The following is a 26473-nucleotide window of genomic DNA, read 5'->3' as shown; positions in this document are numbered from 1 at the left end:
GAAGCTTTTTGGGTGAAGCTTTTTTAGGTGAAGCTTTGATGGTGAAGCTTTTTGGGTGAAGCTTTTTAGGTGAAGCTTTTTGGGTGAAGCTTTTTTAGGTGAAGCTTTGATGGTGAAGCTTTTTGGGTGAAGCTTTTTAGGTGAAGCTTTTTGGGTGAAGCTTTTTAGGTGAAGCTTTGATGGTGAAGCTTTTTGGGTGAAGCTTTTTAGGTGAAGCTTTTTGGGTGAAGCTTTTTAGGTGAAGCTTTTTGGGTGAAGCTTTTTTAGGTGAAGCTTTGATGGTGAAGCTTTTTGGGTGAAGCTTTTTAGGTGAAGCTTTTTGGGTGAAGCTTTTTAGGTGAAGCTTTGATGGTGAAGCTTTTTGGGTGAAGCTTTTTAGGTGAAGCTTTGTGGGTGAAGCTTTTTAGGTGAAGCTTTTCGGGTGAAGCTTTTTGGGTGAAGCTTTTTAGGTGAAGCTTTTCGGGTGAAGCTTTTTTTTTTTTTTTTTTTTTTTTTTGGCGCTTGACACGGTCTTCATTTGCTTGTTTTGTAGTGACTGTGGAAGACAGATTGCTTTCTGATTGAGAAGGGTTCCGGCATCGCTTGCTATGAATGTAAAAGAGTGAGGGCTGAGTTGGCTAAATTACCTCTTTATTGAATTCATTGCCAAATGGCCTTCATTACATAGGATGCCGAACGGCTATAGCTCAACACTTGTACATCGTGAGTCTATTTGTAGTAGTACTTCAAGTGATCAGCGTTCCATGGATGGCCAAGGGTCTTGCCATCGGAGCTTCTAAGTGTGTAAGAGCCAGGGCGACTGATGCCAATGACTTCATACGGTCCATCCCAGTTTGGACTAAGTGTGCCTTCACTCGGGACTCTGTCGTAGAGTAATCTTTTCTTTAAGACCCAGTCTCCTATTTTGAAAGAACGAGGCTTGACCCTAGAGTCATAATAGTTGGAGATGCGCTGCTTGTAGGCGACATTCCTCAAGTGAGCTTGGTTTCTGTGTTCCTCGACTAAATCCAAGTTGAGGGTGAGTTGTTTGTCATTTTCACTTTGAATGTAGTTCTGGACTCGGAATGTTGCTTGCTCGAGCTCAACAGGGACAACCGCCTCTGTGCCAAAGGCAAGTGAGAATGAAGTTTCTCCTGTTGAAGTCCGATATGAAGTGCGATATGACCAAAGAACTTGGGGTACAAATTCTGGCCAACAGCCTTTAGCTTTGTCCAAGCTGGTTTTCAAAGTGCGCTTGATTATTTTGTTGATGGCCTCAACTTGTCCATTAGACTGGGGATGAGCTGGAGAGGCAAATCATAAGTTGATGTTGAACTTAGAGCAGAACAACCTGAACTTCTTGTTGTCAAACGGTCGCCCATTGTCAGTGACTATCGCATTGGGAATGCCGAATCTACAAAGGATGTTCTTCCACACGAAGTCTTCTATCTTTGCCTCAGTAATGGTTGCCAAGGGTTCTACTTCGGCCCACTTTGTGAAGTAGTCCACTGCAACGACTGCGTAACAGACTTTGCCCTTCCCTGCCGGCATTGGGCCGATCAAATCAAGTCCCCACTGGGCGAAGGGCCAAGGGCTGATCATAGGAGTAAGAGGCTCTGGAGGGGAATGAGGAATAGCCGCATATCGTTGACATTTGTCACATGAGCGGGATACTTTGATGGCATCCTGGTGGAGTGTTGGCCAGTAATATCCTTGGCGAAAAGTCTTGTGTGCTAGGGACCGAGATCCAGCATGATCTCCACAGACTCCCTCATGTATTTCCCGAAGGACGATTTCCGCCTCGGCAGGCGTAAGACACCTTAAGTATGGCAGGCTAAAACCTCGCTTATAGAGTTGATCATTGATGATCAGGTAGCGGGTAGACTTGTATCGAATTTGCTTAGCCTGGACTTTATCATTTGGGAGGGTGCCATGAGCAAGGAAATTATAGATCGGGGTGATCCAACTATCCCCCTGTTGTAAGTTGCATACTTCTGCGGCCATGGTGCTTGGTGTTGCCAACAGTTCGACATGAATTTTTCTTCCAATCTTGTCTTCCACAGCCGAGGCGAGGCGAGCCAGGGCGTCTGCATGACTGTTTGCCGCTCGAGGAACTTGGGTGATCTGGTAGTGGAAGTGCTTGAGCAAAAGTTGTGTTTGCGCAAGATATGCTGCCATGGAGATGTCCTTAGCATCAAAGTTGTTGGTAACCTGGTTGACCACCAATTGGGAGTCACTGAAAATATCAATTTGTTTAACCCCGAGGTGTTTGGCCAAACGTAATCCTGCTAGAAGGGCTTCATTCTCGGCCTCATTATTTGATGCCTTGAATTTGAAACGAAGAGCATACTCCATTGCTACTTTGTCGGGTGTAGTCAAGACTAGTCCCGCTCCACAGCCCTGTTGGTTGGATGAGCCATCAACATACAGACTCCATGCTGGGGTTGTTGGTTCTATCTTCTGAGCTTCCGGGGGTAATGAAGCCACTGCTTCAGGTGTAGAAGCAATGTCAACCGGATATGTGAAGTCAGCAATGAAGTCTGCCACTGCTTGGCCCTTCTCAGCTGGCTTTGGTTGGTAGGAGATGTCAAACTCACCCAACGCTATTGCCCATTTGATCATTCGCCCTGAAGTGTCAGGACTTTGGAGTATCTGTCGAAGAGGATAATTGGTAAGCACGATGATGGAGTGCGCTTGGAAGTAAGGGCGGAGTTTTCGAGCAGACATGACCAATGCCAGAGCCAATTTCTCAATGTTAGAGTACCGTGTCTCCGCATCTTGTAAGGCTTTGCTAGCGTAGTAGACAGGTCGCTCAATATTCCCATCCTTTCGAATGAGAACGGAACTTACGGCTGAAGCTGATACCGATAGGTAGATAATGAGAATGTCTCCTACCTCGGGCTTGGAGAGTAGAGGGGCTTTACTCATGTACTCCTTGAGGTTTTTGAATGCCTCGGCACATTCATCAGTCCATGTAATGTACTTCCTACTTCCCTTAAGTGCTTTAAAAAAGGGAGCACATTTGTCTGTGGCCTTAGAAATGAACCTGGTTAAGGCTGCCACCTTGCCAGTAAGGCTCTGGATGTCCTTTGAAGTTACCGGTTCCTTCATGTCGAGGATTGCTTTGATCTTCTCGGGATTAGCTTCAATGCCTCGTTGGCTAATCATGAAACCTAAGAATTTGCCAGAGCCTACGCCGAAGGCACATTTGTTGGGGTTTAACCTCATTCGATACCTCTTCAAAATAGTGAAAGTTTCAGATAGGTTGGTGATGTGTTGGTCAGCATGTTTGCTCTTGACTAACATATCATCAACGTAAACTTCCATGCTCTTCCCAATCTGCTCGGCGAACATTGAGTTGACTAGTCTCTGATAAGTCGCTCCTGCATTCTTTAGGCCGAAAGGCATGACTTTATAGCAGTATAGTCCTCTGTCGGTAGTGAAGGCTGTGTGTTCTTGATCCGAAGGGTTCATGAGGATTTGGTTGTATCCTGAGTAAGCATCCATGAAGCTCAGGAGTTCACACCCGGCCGTAGAGTCTATAAGTCTGTCAATAAGAGGAAGAGGGAAACTATCTTTCGGACACCCTTTGTTTAGGTCGGTGTAGTCAACACACATTCTCCACAAGACCTTTTGAAGCAAAAGACTTTCTTTGGTCGGATTTTTCTTAACAAGGACCACATTTGCTACCCATGTCGGGTAATTGACTTCGCGGACAAAGCCTATGCCTTTGAGTTTTTCAACTTCTGCTTTCATTGCCTCGTATCGTTCAGCGTCATAAGATCTTCGCTTCTGTCTCACCGGCTTGATCTTGGGGTCAATACTCAAACGATGACAGATGACATCGGGAGAGATGCCTGGCATGTCCTCGTATGACCAGGCGAAGACTTCAGTGTTCTCTTTCAAAAAAGATATCAATGCTAACCGAAGGGGTGGTGACAATGTGGTGCCAATCTTCACCATGCGATCTGGATAATCTCTTGAGATAGGTACCTTCTCCAACTCTTCAGCAGGTTGGGCTTGCTGGGTGAAAGAGTCATCTCGAGGATCATCGGGTTGATTGTTGCTATCAGGAAGATCCAAGTTCGCTTCATCTAGGCTGGTCTTTGTGACTTGGTCATGTACAGACAGGGTTTCCTTGGGTGGGCAAGTGTTGTTGCTTAACTGAAGTGTTGTAACATGATCGTGCACTAAGCTGATCTCCTCTGATGTAGCCGTTGCCATGGGGGGTTGGAAATTTCATCAACAGCATATGCGTGGATACCATAGCCTTGAGATCATTGATGCCTGTGCGCCCAAATATGACATTGTATGCCGTTGGGCAGTCAACCACTAGGAAGTTAGTGGTAATGGTAGCCGTGTAAGGGCCTGTACCAATAGTAAAGGGTAAATGTATGCTCCCTAAGGGTTGCACGATATCACCGGAGAAGCTTATCAGAGGAGAAATCGAGCGATCGAGCAAGTGTTCAGCTACACTGAGTGCCCTGAAAGCTTCGGCAAACATGATATTGACCGAAGCCCCTGTGTCTACGAGGATTCGTCGAACATCAAAGTTGGCTATGTGAGCCTCCACGATCAATGGGTCGTTATGAGGGTAGATGATGCCTCTTTCTTCCTCAGGGTAGAAACATATCGGATCCCAGTTAGGCTTTTGATACTTCCCTCCCCTGATGTCTTCCACGTGAAACACTTGGTGACCAGGCCTCAGAATTCGTTCACTGTTTTTCATGGCCCTATTGGAAGATTCAGATATGGGTGTGCCGCCGCTTATGGAATATATGACATTCACCTGGCGTTGGTTACGGTTATCCCTTTGAGGGTGAAGAAGGAATTGATCAATTTTTCCTTCTCGTGCCAAAGCTTCAATACGATCACGGAGGATGATACATTTCTCGCTATCATGGCCGTTATGCTCATGGTAGCAACAAAACGTGCCCGCGTTATTCGGGGGCGTGTAATCTGGGTGCCTCGGCTTTGGTTTTGGTATCAGGTGAGCTATGCTGGGGTAAATGGCCGCGCATGTGGCATTCAAGGGCGTGTATGTCTCATACCTTGGGGTAGGGGGTATCTTGACGCGGGTTTGACCCACTGCATTGACTGCCTGGGGGCGAGCGTTATTGTGGCGATACCCTTGGTTATCGGGATAGTGTCCCTTACTCTTTTTACTGAAAGGAGAGTGGTGAGGATGGAAATCCTTCCTCTTGCCTTGAAATTGATATGTCTGTTGATTCGGTGAAGCATTATGCAAGGCATGGGGAGGTGCCACTGCTGTTTGGAAAGTCGAGGTCTTCTCATTTAGGTGAGTCTGGCTTCCACCTCCCACTTGTTGATAAAGGATGGTTGTAGGGGGTTTCTCCTGATATGTCTTTGCCTCGGCGGAGGCATGGTTATAAGCCTGCGCCATCACCTCAGAGTAAGTCTTCCAAGTATTGGCATTGATCATGTATTTAAAGAAACAATCACGTAGGCCTGCCGTGAAGGCTTTGAGGGCAGTCTTGTCGTCTGCCTCGGCACACCGGGAGTATTCATGGCTGAAGCGGCCAGCATACATACGTAATGACTCGTCTGGCTTCTGGCGGATAGTGTACAAGTCATCTGCAGAGTGCAAGCGATCGGTTTGGAAAATGTGTTGGGAAACAAATAGTTTCCTCAATTCCTCAAATGAGTCTACCGTCTCAGGTGTAAGACGACAATACCAATTTAGAGCTCCACTAGAGAGGGTGGAGGGGAAGAGAAGACATCGCTCTTCGTCGGTGTGCATTCGGTATGCCATGGTGGACTCAAAGAGGTTAAGGTGCTCAATCGGGTCCTCTTTTCCAGTATAAAGTTGCAAGCCAAGCTTTTGCTTTGTCTTTGCTTGAAGGGGGGTGTTGAGGATCCTCCTTGTAAGAGGGCCAGGCCTGGGTTGGTTCCAGTCAGGTATTTCAGCCTGACGTTCAGCCTTCAACTTGTTTACTTCCTCAAGAAGTTGTAGGACAAGGGGGTCCTGAGCGGAGTTATGTGTCACTGGAGCTTTCTTTCGTAAATCTCCATCTCCTATTGGAATTAGGAAGGTTTGATCAAGGGCATGTGATTTTTCCTTGGACTCGCTGTACTGGCTTCCAGGGTATGTCTGTCGGAACACCTCTGAGTCCCCTGTACCCTCATGTCTCTCTAGGACTTGTTGCCCCTTCCCCAAATTGGTGGCCGGCTTGGGCCGTGGCAGGGGACCGAGTCTCTCAGAAATCCTTGGGTCATTGATCTTTGAGCTTATATGGATGGAATTCTCTCGACGTTGCTTCAGGAAATCCCGACAATCGCGAAAGACGGCTTTCGATCCTTCTGCCCCTTCAGCAAAGAGGTGTCTCCCTCCACTTCTCATGGTTCGGGTCGAAGCAACTAGGTTAAGAGAAGCCTCATGTTGATTATCAAGTCGAGGGGTAATCTGTTCCCTATCAGGGATATCTATGTCGAATGCATGTGACCCTCCATGTTGGAGGGCACCCAGTTGATGGTTGACTTCCACGGGGGCAACAAGCTCTCCCACGGGGGCAACAAGCTCGCGTGTCTGAGCTTGCCTAGCTTTGTGGAGTGTCTCGAAGAGCTTCTCATATTGCTCCTGGAGGACCTCATTCCTCATTGCTATCTTGTTGTTCTGAGCTTCCAACTCATCGACTTTAGCTTGAAGAAGAACTCGTTTTCCTTCCTTCTTTCGTTGTTTCGCACTATGTGCAAGGGGGGTGTCATTCTGTGTGCTGTGGCTTCCTTCGCTTCCCATGTTGGAGAGGGATGCCTGATCAAAAGAAAGTGTACGAATGATAGAAACCAGCTTGACACAGCTGAAGAGAGTAGGAATAAGTGTCGTTTCCCACAGACGGCGCCAAATGTTGATGCACAAAATCAGCGAGGACTTTGGTACAACAGAAAGTGTCAGGTTTTGTGACCTTCGCTTGGTTGCTTGGTTGCTTCAGTCACTAGTGAGGATAAGTACGTAAATGAATAGAGACAGAGAAGCAAACACAGGATGTACGTGGTTCACCCAGATTGGCTACGTCCACGGAGTAGAGGAGTTCTTATTAGTAGTGAAGGGCTTACACAAGTACAAAGGATCAAGCTCTCAATTTAGTGAGTTCTTGTGAATGATTTAACACAAAATGGCATTAGGCAATATTGTGGGGGAATGACCCCTATTTATAGAAAAACTTGTAGCTTTGTCACATTGACATGTGTCATGTTATGATTGGTTCTTGATGTTGACACGTGCTGCGCTCTGATTGGCTTCTAATCTTGACACGTGTCGAGTAGTGATTGGCCTCCTGGTCGGAGGGGAACTCTTCTGGGTCCTTGACAGTATAGCGTTGGCCGGTGCTCGGTAGTTTCGGGATTGGTCAAGTATGGTACAAACAACTTTATTTAAATCATTTTGTTAATTTTATTTTATTTCTCTTGCCTCTACAACAAACTATCATATTCATGTTCTTCAAAATATATTTTTTCGTGCGTAGAGCCCGACTCGTTTTCTGAGCACCTAAGAGTTCACCTCATTCTGCGTGCACAGAGCCCGCCTCGTCTTGTATGTCTTGGTTCACCTTGTTCTACATATGAGGTGTCTGCATCGTTTTGTGTCCTAGAACCCCACCCATTTTTATGTCCACGGAGCCTGCATCGTTTTGGCTTGCACGGAGCCCGCCTCGTCTTGCATGTCAAAAGCTCGCCCTGTTTTTTGCGAGCAGAGCCCACCTTGTTTCTCATGCCATGGTTTGCCTTGTATCGTGTGGGCTGAGGCCGCCTTGTTTTGCGTTCGTCGAGCCTGCCTAACACCCATGTTTTTTTTACAAAAATGCAATTTTTTTTATTTTCGCAAAATATTTTTCATGAGCATTAAGTTAAACTTTCTAAAAAAATTGGATGCAATTTTAGGGTTTAATGAGCAACAAATGTATATTTAGTAGAATATCTAACCCGAAAATTAAAAAAATAAGTGAAAAATGTAGTAGTGAGACCCAGAACATTGTCAAAAAGGGTTCTACACTCAAGAATCTCAACGGAAAGTCTCACCTTAATTTTCAAAACTTCATAGTGAGGCAAAGGTGAAAATAAATAGGTTGAACGGTGATTTATGTACGAATTTGCAAAACAAATTGAAAACCGTGAGTATTAATCCACGTTTTTTTTTCTTGTAAAAAACGCAAAAAAATTATTCTCCCGAAATATTTTCCGTGAGCATTAAGGAAATCTTTATAATATATTTGGAAACGGATTTATGATTTATTGGCCAAGACGTCCTCCTTGGAATACTAGATGTTCAGAACCTAGGAATCTTCTATTTTCTAAACATTTGAAGTTAGGAACAACAAATGGCAGAGAGGGCAAACATACAAAATTTCTTGTTGAATCAGAAACCGGGTGGTTTATTGTGGAAGAAGTTGAAGAACAAAAGAAGGGCCAACATACGAAATTTCTGCCATGTGCATTGTTTAGTATTAAAATGATGGAATGACAAGCATCCACCATATGTATCAGTTATACAAAAGTAAAGCCTAAACTGGTGCGGAAGCAATCTAGACGATACGTTTTCGATTTGCTGTATGTATTGTATACGAATTATACAAGCAACCCAAAAATGATGCAGAAGCAATCTTATCCAAACATTTAGGATGACTTCCGATTCTTGAGGGCATCAAAGCGTGCAGCAAGTGCGTCATAATCTGGTAACTTGGGATGAACTCGAGGAGTCGAGTCTTGCCTTGCAGCTGAAGGTACTGGTGGTGGAGTACGCTCAGATGCTTGATGAAAGCTGTTGGGAGGTGACTCCATTTCAACTTCTTCATCGCAGTCCGAGTCATCAAACTTAGTATCCGACTGTTCTGATGGGGCATTATTGTAGCTGTACCTCCTGTAGATGAACTTCTTCTCATGTCCATGGCTATCCATTGTTTCATCTCTTGAAGAGTGAGACCTATCGACTCCACGAGCTTTAGATTGGTGATCGATATTCTGAGAGCCAACTGATGAAGAATCTGGCGTAAAGAAGCCAGTGGAATTGCCAGAAGGGGTTCCAAATCCATTATTGACCATATTCTGAGAGGCGACTGGTGGAGAATCTGGCATAAAGTGGCCAGTGGAATTTCCTGAAGGGGTTCTGAATCCATTATTGATGCTCGAAGATGATTGAGCTGCTTGATTGCAGTCTTTGTTGGCCAAATATGCAGCAACTTGTGCAGCAGCCATTGCATCACTGGCAGATTTTGCGGCTGCTTCAGCAGCTGATGCGGAGTCTACAAAGTGCATTTGTCCCCTTTCACCACCACTACTTGATCTGCGATCACCACCACCACTTGATGTTCTGCGTTCTCCACCACCACTTGTTCTACGTTCTCCACCACCACTTGTTCTGCGTGAAGAACTGAAAGAAAGTACGATAAAATAAATGGATAATCGAAGTATGATCAGGTTTTAAATTAGATGAGACAAAAGGAATAGCCAAGTTACCTAGTGTCTGGCTTATTAGTCTCAACAGATTGATGCTGCACACTGTGCACAGGCATGCTGGTAGCACTAACAAAATTGCGGTGTCCTTGCTGTTAAAATAAAAGTAAACAGAAATAGTAATCGGAAAATGTCCTTGCATATAACGTGAGAAAGGAAAGGACTGACCACTAATCAGAAATCTCAAAATGGCAAAGCTTAATGAGAGAGAGAGAGAGGACCGCACTATAAGCTCTTCTGGGGGCTTGAGAAGTTCCTGTTCAGATTCCGATGTATCCCATTCAACCTGGTATTCCTTGGCTATCTCCTTCAGGAGTTTCAACTTTACTTCACCCGTAGGGGTTCTAACAGAGAGCTTGTCAATCAGCTGTGTGAAAAAACAAAAGCACTCAACTACCATAGAAACTAAAATATGAACTGAAAGCAGAAAAGTAATATAATACATCCAATAACAATAAAAGAATTATATGAGAGGGAGACCGTGCTTACCATGCGATTCACACCACAGCTGGGACGTACATCAACAGCCGCAGATACAAAATCTTTACCATACTTTTTCTCAAAAATATTCCTTAGGGCAATTAGTTCAGGAATCTCAGAGCACCTGGGGGAGGCAAAGATTAAACTAGCAATCCCTTCTTTGAGATCAGGCGGACACTCCCTGTCACAAATACGAGAGCATTGGGATTAAGAGACTATTTCACAGCTGCGAAATGCAACAAAGAAAATACAATATCATCACCTTTGCTTTGCGATGATAGAAAGTCTAGATACTACTAATTCACAGAAGAGCTCAATGAATTCATTGGCAGCCAAAATGTTCTGTTCTCTGATCACATGTTCAACCTACATAACAAAGAATTCATTAGTAATTAGTGCCAAATTATTTCGTTAACCATGTTGCAAAGCGCCAACCTAACTGCATAGCCACAAGCCTGAGCATAAGTTTGGGTCCATAACAAACTGAAGCCAGTGTTTTAAAAAACACGCCCCGAGGTGCACCTAGCCCTCTTTCGAGGCGAGGCGTCAGTGAAATCACCTATGCCCAGTGGGTAGACTTGGCATTCGTATCGTGTTTTTCGTGTTCGTGTCGTTTTCATCACATACCCGATATCTTAAAGGGTCATGTCATGTAACACCTATTAAAGTAAACGGGTAATATGACCCGACCCGAAATTTATCCGTTAATATTATTAGGTAATATGACCCGACCCATTACTCGTTAAACAAAATATATTTTAAATCAATAAATAATGAAAATGAAAAACACAATTTGACCAAAAAAAATGAAAAACATAATACTAAATTAGTATAGCATAGCATACCTCGTTGTCACATAAATATTACTTCAAAACATAAATAAAATAAAAAAAATTTGTCTTTCAAGTATTAAATACCTCAAAATAAGAGCCTAATGAAAAGAGATTAGTACATTACTACAAAATACCAAATGTTCAAAGTACATTTACAATAAACCTTTCAATTTTCATCAATCACCAAGAGAAATGGTATTGAAACTTTGGCTAGATATATTGTCTTCAAGAGTTATCTAGACGATGTTTTCATTAAGGCTTTCCACATTAGCACTCTCTTCCACATAAACTAAGCATAAAAAACCCAACATTGTAAACCATTCAAATGTGTTTGATATTTTTAAATTACTTGATATTTTTATTTTTAATATGTTTGGTATTTTTAAATTACTTGATATATTTGTTTTTAATGTGTTTTATAATTTTTTTAATCTCACTATTTGCCTATAGTATACTATAAAAATAAGGGGAAACTTGATATAAGTCCAATTTTTTTAGCCAATAGTAGGAATAGTCCAATTTATTAAAATAAGTGAAATTCCTTAAATTTAATTATTTTTATTATCAATAATCTCTTTAACGATAAGATTTATTATAAAAATCAAATTTCTTCCTAATTATCTCTTTGATTATTATTTTTTATTTTTTTTTTGTTCTTTTTTGTTTTTCCTCATGCTTTAAACCTCATTTATAGATTTTATTTTTAATTTTTATAATCAACCTATATCACAGGTTAATTAATTTATCTATCTATATGATAGATTTTTTATAATCAACTAAGATTAATGTGTCTTGCTTGTAGGTATCTATGTTTTTTTCTACCTTTTAGTTAGGTTTCATATCTTGCTTATATGTATAATATTCATTCATATATTTGTTACTTGAGTTAGGGTAGAATGTAGATTTATGTTAGTATATTAGTTTTTTTGTTATAAGATACTAATTATATTTTTTTGGAGTTGGAAAATGCATAATATTAGAATATTTTAATTGATTTTAATATTTTTAGACAAAAATATAAAATGAGTATAAAAGAAATAAAAACATGTAATTAGATAACTGGACTCACTCCTAAAAACCATTTATGTTTTTGGACCTGGATCTAAAACAACAACAACAACAACAACAAAGCCTTTTCCCACTAAGTGGGGTCGGCTATATGAATCCTAGAACGCCATTGCGCTCGGTTTTGTGTCATGCCCTCCGTTAGATCCAAGTACTCTAAGTCTTTTCTTAGAGTCTCTTCCAAAGTTTTCCTAAGTCTTCCTCTACCCCTTCGGCCCTGAACCTCTGTCCCGTAGTCACATCTTCGAACCGGAGCGTCAGTCGGCCTTCTTTGCACATGTCCAAATCACCAGAGCCGATTTTCTCTCATCTTTCCTACAATTTCGGCTACTCCTACTTTACCTCGGATATCCTCATTCCCAATCTTATCCTTTCTCGTGTGCCCACACATCCCACGAAGCATCCTCATCTCCGCTACACCCATTTTGTGTACGTGTTGATGCTTCACCACCCAACATTCTCTGCCATACAACATCGCTGGCCTTATTGCCGTCCTATAAAATTTTCCCTTGAGCTTCAGTGGCCTACGACGGTCACACAACACGCCGGATGCACTCTTTCCATCCAGCTCGTATTCTATGGTTGAGATCTCCATCTAATTCTCCGTTCTCTTGCAAGATAGATCCTAGGTAACGAAAACGGTCGCTTTTTGTGATCTTCGCTAGATTGCTCCGGTCATTAGTGTGGATAAGTATATAAATGGATAGAGATAGGAAAGCAAACACAAGATGTACGTGGTTCACCCAGATTGGCTACGCCCACGGAATAGAAGAGTTCTCATTAATTGTGAAGGGTTTACACAAGTACATAGGTTCAAGCTCTCCTTTAGTGAGTACGAGTGAATGATTTAGTACAAATGACATTAGGAAATATTGTGGGATAATGATCTCGTAATCACGAAACTTCTAAGTATCGGAGTGTGGTGTCGTCTTGACTTGCCTTATCTGTCTCATAGGTAGATGTGGCATCTTCTCTGGAAGTACTCTTCCTCCATCCAGGGGTGGTATCTTTAACTGGTGGAGATGCACAAGGTAATGTATCAATTTCACTTGAAGCTTACTTGTAGTTTCAGGCTTGGTCAAGCGCGATACAAACCATGTAGTAGGAGTCCCCCAAGTCGCCGAGCTAGGGGGTCTGCTGAAAGAGGTGACAGACAAGGTAAGCAATCAGAGCTCCGACTGATTGTTCACCTTCTCCCCATCTTGCAGCAGCATGAAGGATAAAGAGAAGAAAAATGAGAAGAGATGATATGAGATACTTTTGCTTTTGAAGAAGTAACTTTCCACAGGCTTATTCTTGAACTGAGCTGGAGGGTTTTCTGGTTTCCTCCAGAGTATAAGGCCGACTGAAGAATTTGAGGGTCAAAACAAGTCCATCAAATCTAGAGTACGTTCCACCCTGCTGATATGGGATACTTTTGCTTTTGACAAAGTAATGGATGTATCGGCACGTGTGCTGTTACGCTTGTCTCCACATGCTTCCTTGTATCCTTCGCACTTGCCCTATCTGTTCCTCAAGCAGATGCGGAATCTTCCCTGGAAACATAAGATGATGAAGATGAGTACTCGAGAGCAATGCCAGGTAAGTAATCAGGTAAGGGGTTCCAGGCAGTCAATTCCTGGCTGGAAGCTTGATTCCAAGTACTGACTGATTGCTCTCTTTCTCCTTGTCTTGCAGGTAAAAACAAGGCCAAAAGAAAAAACAGGGAAAAAGCATGATATGAGATACTCTTGCTTTTAACCCTGATGATATGAGATATTCTTGCTCTAGTATAGCTTGTTTGCAGAGGTATTATCGGGGGGAAAGAAAGCTGAATATTTCGAAAGGCTTTGTTGGGAGTGCCCTCTCAGATATGATGAAGGGTTGAGCATTTTTGCAGGTCTGCCTGTCCGTTGGGGATGGAGGTCGACATATATAGGAGTCTCCCTAACAACAAGTAGTAATGCTATTCCTTTACCCTGCTTGGTCATAGCACGGTAGTGGGAGCTGCCAGTTTCACATGTTTTAACTCTGTCAGAGCACTTTGAAAAAGTGGTCTGTGGTATCTGGCTCTCGAGATTCGGAGAACGATGCCTCTTCGATTTTTGAGAAAGCAATCATGCTGGGGGTCTGACTCTCGAGATTCGGAGAGCAGTGTCTCTTCGATTTTTGAGGAAGTAATCATGTTGGGAGTCTGGCTCTCGAGATTCGGAAGGCGGTGCCTCTTCGATTTTGGAGCAAGCAATCTTGTTGGGAGTGTTGTCTCGAATGTGAGTAAAGGTTGGACATGTTTGCTAGTCTACCTTGCCACGAAGCACAAAGGTTGACACACAGGGACTTTCCAATTATCCAGCAATGATACTGTTCCTTTACCCTCTCTTCGATTTTGAGAAAGTAGTCATGTTGGGAGTCTGGCTCTCGAGATTCGGAAGACGGTGCCTCTTCGATTTTGGAGCAAGCAATCTTGTTGGGACTGTTTTCTCGAATGTGAGTAAAGGTTGGGCATGTTTGCTAGTCTACCTTGCCACGAAGCACAGAGGTTGACACACAGGGACTTTCCAATTATCCAGCAGTGGTACTGTTCCTTTACCCTTGTGGGTAATAATATGGTAGCTAGACCTTCAAAATTTATGTGTCTAAACTTTGTTAGTGCTGTTTCTTTGCTATTCTTTTACCTTTCTTGGTCAGAGCGATGTAGTGGGAGCTGCAAGCTTCACGTGCTCAACTTTGGCAGAGAACTTTGGCAAAGTGATCTGTGGTACCCATGAGTTATTGTTGCGTGTGGGACCTGGATCTAAAAGCCCCTAAAAATAAATATATAAATAAAAATAAAATTTTTAAATTTATATAGAATAATAATACAATAATATAAATTTATGACTATTGTCACATCCCGGCCCGGGGCGAATCACTTCTCGGGACCGCTTCACCACCGTAGCACGATATTGTCCGCTTTGGGCCCTGACCACGCCCTCACGATTTTGTTTTTGGGAACTCACACGAGAACTTCCCAGTAGGTCACCCATCATGGGAGTGCCCTCGCGCGCTACTCGCTTAACTTCGGATTTCCAATGGAACCCGAAGCCAATGAGCTCCCAAAAGGCCTCGTGCTAGGTACGGATGGGAATATACATTTAAGGATCACTCCCCTGGGCGATGTGGGATGTTACAACTATTGCATTTTATAGTATGTTTTTTTTAGTAGTTTAAAAAATTAAAATTATAAAACAACTTTTTTCTTAACGTGTCAAAACGGGTTACCTGTGTATCACCATCGTGTAAACCTGTTCAAGACCCGTCATTAACGGGTTCTTAATGTGTGACTTGATAACGATTCGATTAGTTATCGTGTTTACCCAAAACGCCTTACTTTCGTGTTGCTTACGTGTCGTGTTAATGGGTCATGTAAGAAATTGTCAGGTCTACCAGTGGAATTAGGTGAAAACTCACCTAAATGTGGTCAAGGCGCGCCTAAGGCGGTCGATTGGGCGTCGTTTTTGTGAACCTATCCAACCAACGTGCGAACCATTTGCGAAACTCCTAGCTCAAATCATTTAGCTTGGAGTTCACCACCCTGATTGTCCGATTAAGTCGATTCGACTGGATAATGCTGGAGAGTTTACATCACACACTTTTGACGAATATTGCATGTCAGTTGGGCGAAAATCCTAGCTCAAATAATTTAGCTTAGAGTTCACCACCCTGATTGTCCGATTAAGTCGATTCGACTGGATAATGCTGGAGAGTTTACGTCACACACTTTTGACGAATATTGCATGTCAGTTGGGCGAAACTCCTAGCTCAAATAATTTAGCTTAGAGTTCACCACCCTGATTGTCCGATTAAGTCGATTCGACTGGATAATGCTGGAGAGTTTACGTCACAGACTTTTGACGAATATTGCATGTTAGTTGGAATTAAAGTTAAACATCCAGTACCCCATGTTCATACCCAAAACGGCCTGGTATAAGCTTTTAAAAAGTGCCTTCAATCGATAGCTCAAACCTTGGTTATACGGACCAAATTGTCGATATATATATCTAGTCTAGGGCTATGCAATATTGCATGTAGCCATATTGGTTTGCTTGAGGCCTACCGCTACCCAACCTCATTCACCATTACAGTTGTTTGCTGGGTACGAGCTTGATGTCTCACACTTACGTGTGTTTGGATGCGTAGTCTATGTGCCAATAATGCCGCCACTACGTACCAAAATGGGTCTTCAGAGAAGAATGAGAATCTATGTCGGTTATGATTTGCCATTAATTATTCGCTAATTAGAGCCCTTGATAGAAGATCTCTTTACCACACGTTTTGCAAATTATCACTTCAATGAGACGTCGTTAGGGGGAGATACGAACACTAACATTCCTAAAGAACGCCACAAATTGTCGTGGATTACTCACATTATGTCTCATTTAGATCCTTGCACTGCCTAGTCTGAAACTGAAGTGCATCGTATTTTAGATCTATAGAGCATTGCTCAAAGCATGCCAGATGCTTTTACTGATCTAGCAAAGGTGACGAGATTACATATACCAGATACAAACGCACCTGCAAGGATCGACATACCTATCATACGCCTAAACATCGCCCAGAAGGATGAGTCGTCCCCAAATGAGGGTTGGCAGCACCTCCCATGCGGCCTGGTACACTAGCAGCTAGCCAATCATCTTTTCCTACCCTGAAGCGTGGTAGATCCCTTGGTTCAAAAATTCACAACTCCGAAAGAGGAAAACGACACAAACTAGTGACCCTAGTATGAATCCAACCATCACTTACTCAACCGTTCCAACACATGAGGTTATTCTAGAATTGATCTACTTCATCCTTTAAAGACCTGATGTGCTGTTTTGTTTGAGTATTTACACACTCAAGGGGGAGTAATCCTAAACCCTAAACCCTAAACCCTACAACACTTATAACTTTATATGTTTATTCCCTAAAAAGTAAGCGGCCAACAAGAAAAAATAAGTATTCATTTGTTTTTAGTTTTGTGTAGTTATATTTTTTTTCTTCTTAAAATGTTATATTATTCTTGTTTTCTCTTTTAGGACTCTTAAGTATTCCATCAAAATATTACATAATATATATAATTATATATAAGTTATGCTAAAAATCTTAAGTCTCATGAGGCTTCGCTTCACACCTCAAGGCGGAGCTATTCATAGAATGCCTCGTCTATGCCTTTGCCTTTTAATACATTGACTGAAGCAGAAGTTTGGGTACTATAATGAATAAGGGACACAATCCTCACAAATGCATAAATATAAACGATGCAGTTATACCCACTACAGGGTCAATAAAACATGCAAGGAAACAAAAAATTGAGGAAGTTTTTCTAATAACTTGCAGGGAAATCCAGTCACACAATTGTTACTTAGCCAATAGCAAAATTCATGAGACTTTAAAATGTAGTACCCGGATTCGAGCAGTGGCGTCTTGACCAGATTGTAGGAGTAAGGCGATGTCACGCCTCATCTGCTTCACCACCACCTGCCTCTTGTTCCTCAGCAGCTTTATTCTAGCCACCGCCATCTTCGCTTGCATTTTGCTGTTTCAACATTCATTCCATTGATCCCCATTAGCAAAATAATGAGCAAAAACAATCATTCAACCAAAAAAAATTACTCCCACCCTATTAAATTGTCAAAAAATGCAAAACATGGAACAAAAATTTCAACTTTTCACAATCAGGGTCTCAATAACTCCAACTACCCACATATTCTAGGCAACCAAACAGGGGGAATAACTCCCCGCCTATTACATTGCCGAGAAAGAGCAAACATGGTAACAAAGATTCTAACTTTAACAACTTTTCACTATTTGGGTCTCAAATCTCATTTACTCCTACAATCCAAATTCTCTAGGCATCCAAACAGAGGGACTAATTCCCTCCCTGTTAAATTCCACCGATAATGCAAACATTGAATAAAGATTTCAACTTTAACAACTTTTCACTATCAGAGTCTCAATTCTTCCTACTACCCAAATTTTCTAGGCAACCAAACAGAAGGACTAACTCCCACCCTGCTAAATTGTCGGTATAATGCAAACATTGAACAAATATCTCAACTCTTAACAACTTTTCATTTTCTGGGTCTCTATAATTCCCTCTTCCCACGTATTCCAGGCAACCAAACAAAGGGACTAAGGCTAACTCCCACCCTCTTAAATTGCCCAGATAATGCAAACATTGAACACAATTTTCAACCTTTCACAATCTGAGGTCTTAATAACTCCTATTATCCAAAATTTTCCGGGCAACCAAACAGAGTAAAGAGCTAAAGTAGAGAAACCCAGAAAGGGGAAAGGCGGAGAGAGAGAATAATGTACCATTTGGAGGAGTTGAATCCCCATCGGAAGAGAGAGCGGCCGAGCTTCACCAGCTTCTTGGTGTGGGTGGTGGCTGCGGTGGCGACCGTCATGGTCACAGAGAGAGAGATGGTCTTTTTTTTTCTGGGTTTTTATTGGGGAGTGTAACGGTCGCCTGAATTGGAATGGGAAACAAAGGTATGCAATTATGCTTCGGATCCCCTGCGGGGCCCACTTGATAACCGACCTTTGCGTTACAATTGGGCCTGTAAAAGGAAAATATAGCCGTTGTGAGTTGACACGCGTGATTGAAGGGTGGATCGTATCCAATGATAGAAGTCGGTGTAAAATCCAGACTATTCTCTCTTTTTTTACGGACAATAAAATATTTGCATTAATTTTGAGCAAAGATCAACATTCTTAATCAATTGAGTTACATGTCGCTGGAAAATTATTTTGTACCCTTAACTTTTCACAATTATTTTCCAGTAAAACTTCAGATTTTTATTGTTAGGAGTGATTTGTTTTGTTACACGTCGGAACTGCAAAAATAAATTTGATGTAACTCTATGTAACACCGTATAAAGATTGAATGTTGCTTATTTTGTTCGTTTTGGATACATATATCCTTGATCAAATCAGAAATATGTAAATTAGATAATTGTATAAATTTGGTTTCAAGATACATTAAAACTAGGGTTATTAGCCAAAATGCCCCTTAAAACTGTCATTGAGTCTCAGTTTACATATTGAAACTGGTTTTGTCTCATTTTGCCATCTGAAACTGACATTTTCAACTATTTTGTCTCACTTTACCCACTTTTGTTAATAGACTGTTAAATTTAATAGTATTTTAGACATTTTAGTTTATACACATTTATTTACTTCTAGCCTACACACTAAACAAGTCTCAATTTTATTTTCGACAACTCTAATTCAAACGCATAAATTTTGGACATTTTTGAAAATAAATTATTCAATCAATAGAAAATTTCCGAGCAACAAAATCTTTGTATCAACCAAAATAAGGGTTACATTTGTTCTTATAGTCATTTCACTTGCAAGACTTCCATGTATTGGCTCGAAACTTTGCAATTGAATAATATTCAACACAACAAAATCATTATACCATTAAGCTATCCTACCCAAAATACTTCCCAAACCGAAAAGATCATTTAAAGCAAATGTGCACAGTTTGAAAAAGCTCATGCCTAGTGGAATCGGTGCTCAACAATGTGAAATTTTTTGTTTCAAACTGTGCACATTTGCTTTAAATGATTTTTTGGCTAATACAATAACTTTGTTGTTCGAAAATTTTCTATTGATTGAATAATTTATTTTAAAAAATGCCCAAAATTTATGTGTTTGAATTAGAGTTGTCAAAAATAAAATTGAGACTTGTTTAGTGTGTAGGATAGAGGTAAATAAATGTGTAAAAACATATCTAAAATACCCTTAAATTTAACAGTTCATTAACATGAGTGGGTAAAGTGAGAGAAAAAAGTTGAAAATATCAATTTCGGATGGCAAAGTGAGACAAAACCAGTTTTAGGAGATAAACTGATACTCAATGACAATTTCAGGGGGTATTTCGACTAATACGCCTTAAAACTAATCAGAATCATGCATAGTAAATTGTTAACTCCGGATCATGCTAGATTTTCATATTAAAATCATCATTCATTTCTAATTTAATTTTGTCACATTGAATTGTAATCAGGTAAAATCTACCCATCAAGAAACATAAGCATGTGTTTAGAATTTCATATATAGAACACCTCTAAGAATTTTCTAGCACTAGTTTTAAGACTAATAACTAATATAAGATTTATCTGAATGGGAGCAATAAATTCAGCCTAAATATATATGGAATGGGGCCTCCATTTCGAATTAATTACAATGTTGCCATTGATTTCTTTTCTTTTTGGGTTTGTTGCTGAAATAGTCAATCAATGATATCATTTTTGTTTTCTTTTGATACTAGCGGCTTCTTAAGCGGAAGATCTTTTCAAGGGAAGGGTTCCAAGCCAGCCTTAGAACCAGCTTTAGACTGGACTCCGAAGCAAGCCTGAAGCAATGCAGCAAGACCTACACCCCGTTGTTTGTCAGGACCGTAGATAGTGTCCATATTGGATGGAAGACAATTTCATGTACAATTCATATTTTTGCTTTGTTTTTGTATTTATTTATTTCAGTTTGTGTTTTTTCTAATGGGTAACAACGCATGAATCACGTGTATATAAATAGTACTGTTTAATATATATACTTAGAACTTTTGACATGGTTAACATAGGTTTAATCCTCATAACATCAAGCGGGCGTTAGTAACTAGTTTAGACAAAAATATGAAGAAGAATATACATTGACCCTTTAAATTCTGCTTCTAAGGAGAGTATATGGTACAAATGGATACTAATCGATGGATGATCTTAACAAGAAAGTATGTTTAGGAGAGAAACTCTGATGTGGATCAAGACCCTAAACAATCCCTCCAAACCATTTTCAATGCCTTCAATGCTTGAATCCAAGACCTCCAACCTTCGTTGTGTAGATAGAACCTTCTGAGCATCCACAAAATCTTCACCTGAATTATGCACAACCATGTTGCTAATTGCAATATCTACGGTTTCCAGCTCGTTCATGCCTTTGCGTTGGTTGTTGTCACAAACCAACACCCCTTTGTGCAACAAAATCGAAACCAACGACCATCTGCTAGGCCTTGGCTTCAAAATTGGAGTGGACAGAAATGAAGAAAGTGACTGAAAAATGGAGCTGGTAATCAAACTTGCCTCTCTGAACACCCGCACCATCGGAGCCAGATGGTTGTCGAGATCCAAAGGAAATGCTTCGTACTTTTGATCCATTTGCTTCAATGATGCCACAAACTGCACAATTTCCTTGTTCATCTTTTTTCTTATGCAAACATATGAACTTACAATGTCTTCGAAGCTCGAATCTCCCACCTTTCTTCTCCGAAGAGCAGATTGAACACCTCTAACGCTTTCCTTCATGGTCCCAATGGAATCCTTTGTGTTTCCACATACATCCAAGTACTTGACAGAACTATCCAACAGCTCTTCAACCCATTTCTCATTTTGGTGAAGGGCTAGAGCTTGCTGTGCCAATGGCAGGTGAAGAAGCTCCTCAATACAAACGTACAACTCTTTGAGACCACCAAGCCCTTTGCATATTGAATCCGCTTCTGGTGACACAGGCGACGACGACGATGATGTCAACTGTGCCTCCCAGACCTTGAGCTTGTTCAGCTCTTCCTCAGTTTTGGATGTGCTTGGATGTGACCTAACCGGCATACTAATTGATCCAACATTGTGAAGCTTTGAGGGTTTTGGAGAGAACGAAGCCATTGTTGCTCTTTTCATCATAGAAAGGTTGAAATTTTGTGAAAGTTATAAGAACTTATAGAAACTTATAGGAATTGGATTGAAGAAGTTGTGTTGTATGGTTTAAATTTCAAATTCGCATATATATACCGAGGTACAAATTTGAAAGAAGATAGGAGGGGAGGCCAGATTCGCCAGAAGCATCTTTTGGGTCCTTAGGTCAATGTGATCAACATGTGGAGGCCGGTGGGTTATTGTTTCATTGCGTGAGTTATGTTGTCACGTTTCTCGCACCAAATATGAACTAAATATTTATCTAATTTTAATATCAGCTTAATGTTATTTTTTGGGTAAGGTGTTATTTAAAAATTAATTCTTTTTGTTTGCGGTCCAAAAAATCCGTCTAGTCGTGGATAATATATTATTATAGGATTGTATTCTAAATACTTTTAAAAATTAATTGGCCAGTGCTGTTAAATTTTGGTTTTTTATGTGGTCAAATAACCCAAATTCATAGAAAGTTGGTAGAAAAAATTTAAAGAGGTTGAGCATTTCAAAGTTCTTTTGCTGAGAAAGCCTTAGACTGTTGAATATCGAGAAATCCATCTATCCACCGAGATCATGAAATCATTTTTTTTAATTAGTTTTGGAATTTGGTTGGAAATGTGGGGTGTTAAACAAAATTGAAAGCAAAAATTATATTCATAATAAATATGTACATGGGTTGCACGAGTGTCATGTCTTTCGATGTTCCCTTGAAATTGAAAGCTTGCACCCTTCCAAATGCAATCAAACCAACATCAGTTTATACTACTTGATTATGTAGAATTTGATGCGTGTAACTACTAGGTTTCATACTTGGTCTTGGAATCTGATTGTGGTCCCTTTAATATTATGAGTAGTGAGATTGTTGTTTTGTTTGATCCCTCCTTTTTCTTCTTGCTTTGGCCTTAAAGGAAGGAAAGGATGATTTCTTGGTTACTTTTTGACAGATCCTTGACTATTTGGCCAAATTTTTCTTCATCTTTGCTGACAGGTTTGAATAAGTTTTTCAAGGTACTTCTTAATCAGTGGTTTGAATTAGAAGTATTTTAGACCACTTTTTTGAAAGTTTCGTAAGTTTTGGGACGGACTCAATGGAAGGGGACAACATAAAAAGTCAAGAAAGAAAACTCCATACGAAGCACATGCATTCAACAATTTGATTCAATTATATATATATATATATATATATATATATATATATTTATGGGACAGGTGAACTTGCTTCATTTTTTTTAAGATAAGCTAAAGCTACGATATTTATTAAGAAATGAAGAGAACCTGAACAAGAGATCAAGAAAACATAAAAGTGGTTCTCGCTAAAAACCCTAGCTACAACTCTTATTTTGATTTAAGGAGAAAATGTAACGTACTATAAGAAACTAATTACAAGAATTGTCCTATAATAACAATTTATTACCGAATGTTCTCTATATATATATAACATTGTGAAACATGCCTTCTTGGCTTAGAAAGATAGCATATCATATAATCAAAATTATCACAGCTTGATTCACATATAGAGAATAAAAAATGACATAAGGTGGTTCGTATCAAACCATAACACCTCTTGCAAGTAAAACTAGCTTCTTTAGTTGCTCAGGATAGCTTAGTATGAACAAACTCAGAGGGGGTTAAGATTACTGTTGCTTCCAAATATATAAATTTATTTGATTTCATGACTCTGGCTTGGGAAAGAGACAAGGTGAGAAGTTTTAAGGTATATTACTATATTACCATATTCTTTCACATTTAACAGAAAGCTGCATGTTAGTAAAGGTTGTTCAATTTAAAATACTTGAGCTTCCTTGCCAAGTGTCCTCAAGCAAGCTGCGCAAGGACAGCTAAAGCATATTCAATAATTGGTTTGCACATCATATTATTGCAAAAGGAAATGACTCCACCATATACCGTGGGAAATGGAGACTTAAAAATGAAATATGTCACATCCACATTCTTAAAAATCTTGAATAATTTGTTGGGAAGTACCAGTCACTTCATAAATTGTTTACAATGGTACGAGGAATTACTTCATATATTATTACTCTAATAAATTTGGTTAGCAAAAACAATAAAAGAAAAGTACAGATAAATGTAGAAAGAGATGGCTAGCTGACTTTGTGAAGTTGATAAATTAATTAACAATAAGCATGGTTAAGATATAGGGTAGAGAAAAATTAGCATGTCATTGCCAAGTAAACTAGAAAGCAACCTTTTTCTTTTTTAATTTTTGAGGAGCAAAATAAAAAAATAAAAAATTCACTATCATTGTAATCTTGACCATTAGCCATCTTGAATTACGTTTATAAATTCACATGATGTTATAATCACATTGAAATTTTACGTTATTCTATTGTGAAAACTAAACGTTCTTCTCCAATGAAGACTAAGAGAGGACAAGGAAAGTCCCGTTGGAGCTAAGCCCAAAAATCTAAGTCTAGATGAAACCAATAAAGAGATTTAGTAGTGGAGTGTACTCAAAACTTATTTGGGCTTGAGCATACGTAATGTTTACAATTTTACGCACAAGAATATAAATTAGCATAAGGTTTAGGGATCTGTTATGAAGTGAATAATGTTCGCCATAATTTGAATTGTAAATTAATGGTGTGCCAAAACTAACCAAGATCAAAAGGATTTTGCCTAGCACTAAGGAACCTAACTGAGAGATGTATAGAAGCATCGATATTTCTTTTTTGGTGAATTTGAAATGTTGTAGATGTTGATCAAATGCTGTTTTAACTATGGAAATTCTTTTCAAGTTCCTTTAGCCTTGATGTGCTAGTTGTTTAGAGTTTGATAGGAATCAGAGATGCAAAAAACAAAAAGGAAATTTCAACAAGAAATCTACTTCAAGATTTGGTGATGAGAGGACTCAAATGAGAGAACCAAGCAGAGAATAAAATCTAAGATCTCTAAATTACAAATGAAGAGAAATATTACTAGTGTATAGTACAAAGTGACAAATTTTATCAACTCTTTACATCTATACTATAGGAGGAGTAGCAACACGTGTCTGCATAAGCAGCAACGTACACTTCACACCTCCTGCACACAAATGAAACAGTTTGGGGACCTTTTGTCCTGAATTAACCAATTTTAATATGCATTTACCATAATTTTAATGGAGACATGAATAGTACAAACCACTCGTGCACATAATATAAAACTGATTAATTCCAATAATGATGTTAATCTTGGCTTTCTAACTACCATAATGTGGCACTAGCGGAGCAATGTTTGTGATGACTCGTGATGCTTTTGCCCTAACCAATGCACCAAAGACAAGATCCTCATGCTAATTGCCATACCTAAAGAAATTGCTAATTATTGAGGCAATGTTACCCAAATACGTGACAAGGTAACCAAAACCCGAGGAAAGCCCACTCTGGCTCCACATTGGATTGAACAGTCTTGGTTCCCCCCTCCATCCCTCTCCCCTCTCTGTGTTAGTATATAATATAGTGTTGAAAATATTTCACATAGACCATATCAATAAGAAAAGAAGAGTATAAACCCCACACATGGCGGGTTGTGCATGTGATAATTACCAAGTTGGAGACAGTATCGGTATTATTGATAGTGGGCCCTTGACTCGTCTCTCTGATAATTCTACATGGTATCAGAGCCAGAGAGCGGACCTGTACAGTACTACCACGTGATGGGTGGGTTCCCTTGGCCCCGCGTGATGAAGGTGGGTCCCTTGGCCCCGCGTGTAGGGTGAGTCCCTTTGATTCCACGTGGTTGTCGATGTGTGGATCTCCCACGTGTGACCCACTAATGGGGTCTCACATGAGGGGCGTGTTGAAATGTCCAACATCGACCGTATCAATGAGAAGAGAAGAGTTTAAATATCCTAACCTAACCCAACTCCAACTAAAATCGAGGCATTTTGTGATAAAAATCCCACACTTGACAGATTATGCAGGTGATAATTACTAAATTGGGGAAAATATCGATGTTATTGAAAGTGGACCCCTCTCTCTGAAAATTCTACATATAGGCATTCCCAAAGATAGTACGGATCAAACACCTCAAACTTGCGCTCTTTAAAAAACAAAGAACAATCTCAACTTTGAGCTTTTTGTCAAACCCTAAACGATGGCTGCCAAACACCATGTTATTAGATCAATCAGCCTGCCCTCAAGGTCTCACCCTAATACTCTTAGGGTTGAAGAGGAGCTGAACAGGCTCCAAACATCGTCATCTTGTGATTCAACTTTAGACTCAATCTGCAAATCTCTATGTGGGCTAGACGAGTTGTATGAGTGTGTAGATGATCTTTTACAGATGGCATCAACCCAACAGCTCCTTTCTCAACACCAACAAAAGAAGTGCATGGATGAGTTGTTGGATGGATCACTCATGAGGCTCTTGGACATATGTGGCATCACAAGAGATGCCATTTCAACAATCAAGGAACATGTTAGAGATCTTCAATCTGCTCTTAGGAGGTGAAAGGGAGACTCAAGCCTTGAAAGCAGCATTTCCAAGTAAACTTGCTTCAGAAATAAGATGAACAAGGATGCCAAGAAATTAATCACATCTTTGAAACAAGTAGACAATAAAATTACAACATCACCACTTCTTGAGCAAGATCACCATCTCACTGCGGTGATTCGAGTTCTTAGAGAAGTTTGTGTGAAGAACATGTCTATCTTCCAATCCCTCTTGGTCTTTTTAGCAGTTCCAGTTTCAAAGTCAAACAAGTGGTCTTTGGTACCAAAGTTCATGCGCAAAGGAGTGATAACATGTGAAGATCAGAAGGAGTACATTAATGGCCATGAGTTTGATGGTGTTGATGCTGCTCTATACAATCTATGCAAATCATCAACTGCTACATTTGAATGTGCAAATAAAAGATCGGAAGCTTTGGAAGTAACCATTGAAGGACTTGAGAATGGTTTAGAGAGCGTTTTTAGGTGCATGATTATAACAAGAGCTTCTCTTTTGAACATAATCTCACAATAA

At 40.3% G+C, this 26473-nt stretch overlaps 2 protein-coding genes and 1 pseudogene across 2 annotated transcripts; 1 reads left to right on the top strand and 2 right to left on the bottom strand.

Moving 5' to 3' along the window:
* Positions 1 to 8409: 8409 nt before the first annotated feature.
* On the bottom strand, positions 8410 to 18308 carry LOC126613682 (uncharacterized). The gene is made up of 7 exons (XM_050281263.1): positions 18141 to 18308; positions 17226 to 17358; positions 10190 to 10293; positions 9937 to 10108; positions 9674 to 9814; positions 9451 to 9539; positions 8410 to 9364 (listed from the first exon to the last, which is right to left on the bottom strand). The coding sequence occupies exons 1-7, from the start codon at positions 18230 to 18232 to the stop codon at positions 8611 to 8613; spliced, it is 1485 nt and encodes a 494-aa protein (XP_050137220.1). The 5' UTR covers positions 18233 to 18308; the 3' UTR covers positions 8410 to 8610.
* Positions 18309 to 20463: 2155 nt separating this feature from the next.
* On the bottom strand, positions 20464 to 21717 carry LOC126584638 (uncharacterized). The gene has a single exon (XM_050248969.1). The coding sequence runs from the start codon at positions 21500 to 21502 to the stop codon at positions 20549 to 20551; it is 954 nt and encodes a 317-aa protein (XP_050104926.1). The 5' UTR covers positions 21503 to 21717; the 3' UTR covers positions 20464 to 20548.
* Positions 21718 to 25603: 3886 nt separating this feature from the next.
* Positions 25604 to 26473, top strand: LOC126586583 (uncharacterized; annotated as a pseudogene).

Source organism: Malus sylvestris, chromosome 2 (assembly GCF_916048215.2).
Source record: "Malus sylvestris chromosome 2, drMalSylv7.2, whole genome shotgun sequence".
In the NCBI taxonomy this organism is placed as follows: Eukaryota; Viridiplantae; Streptophyta; class Magnoliopsida; order Rosales; family Rosaceae; genus Malus; species Malus sylvestris.
The sequence above is the reverse complement of the archived record's forward strand: the minus strand, read 5'-3'. Positions and strand labels throughout refer to the sequence as shown.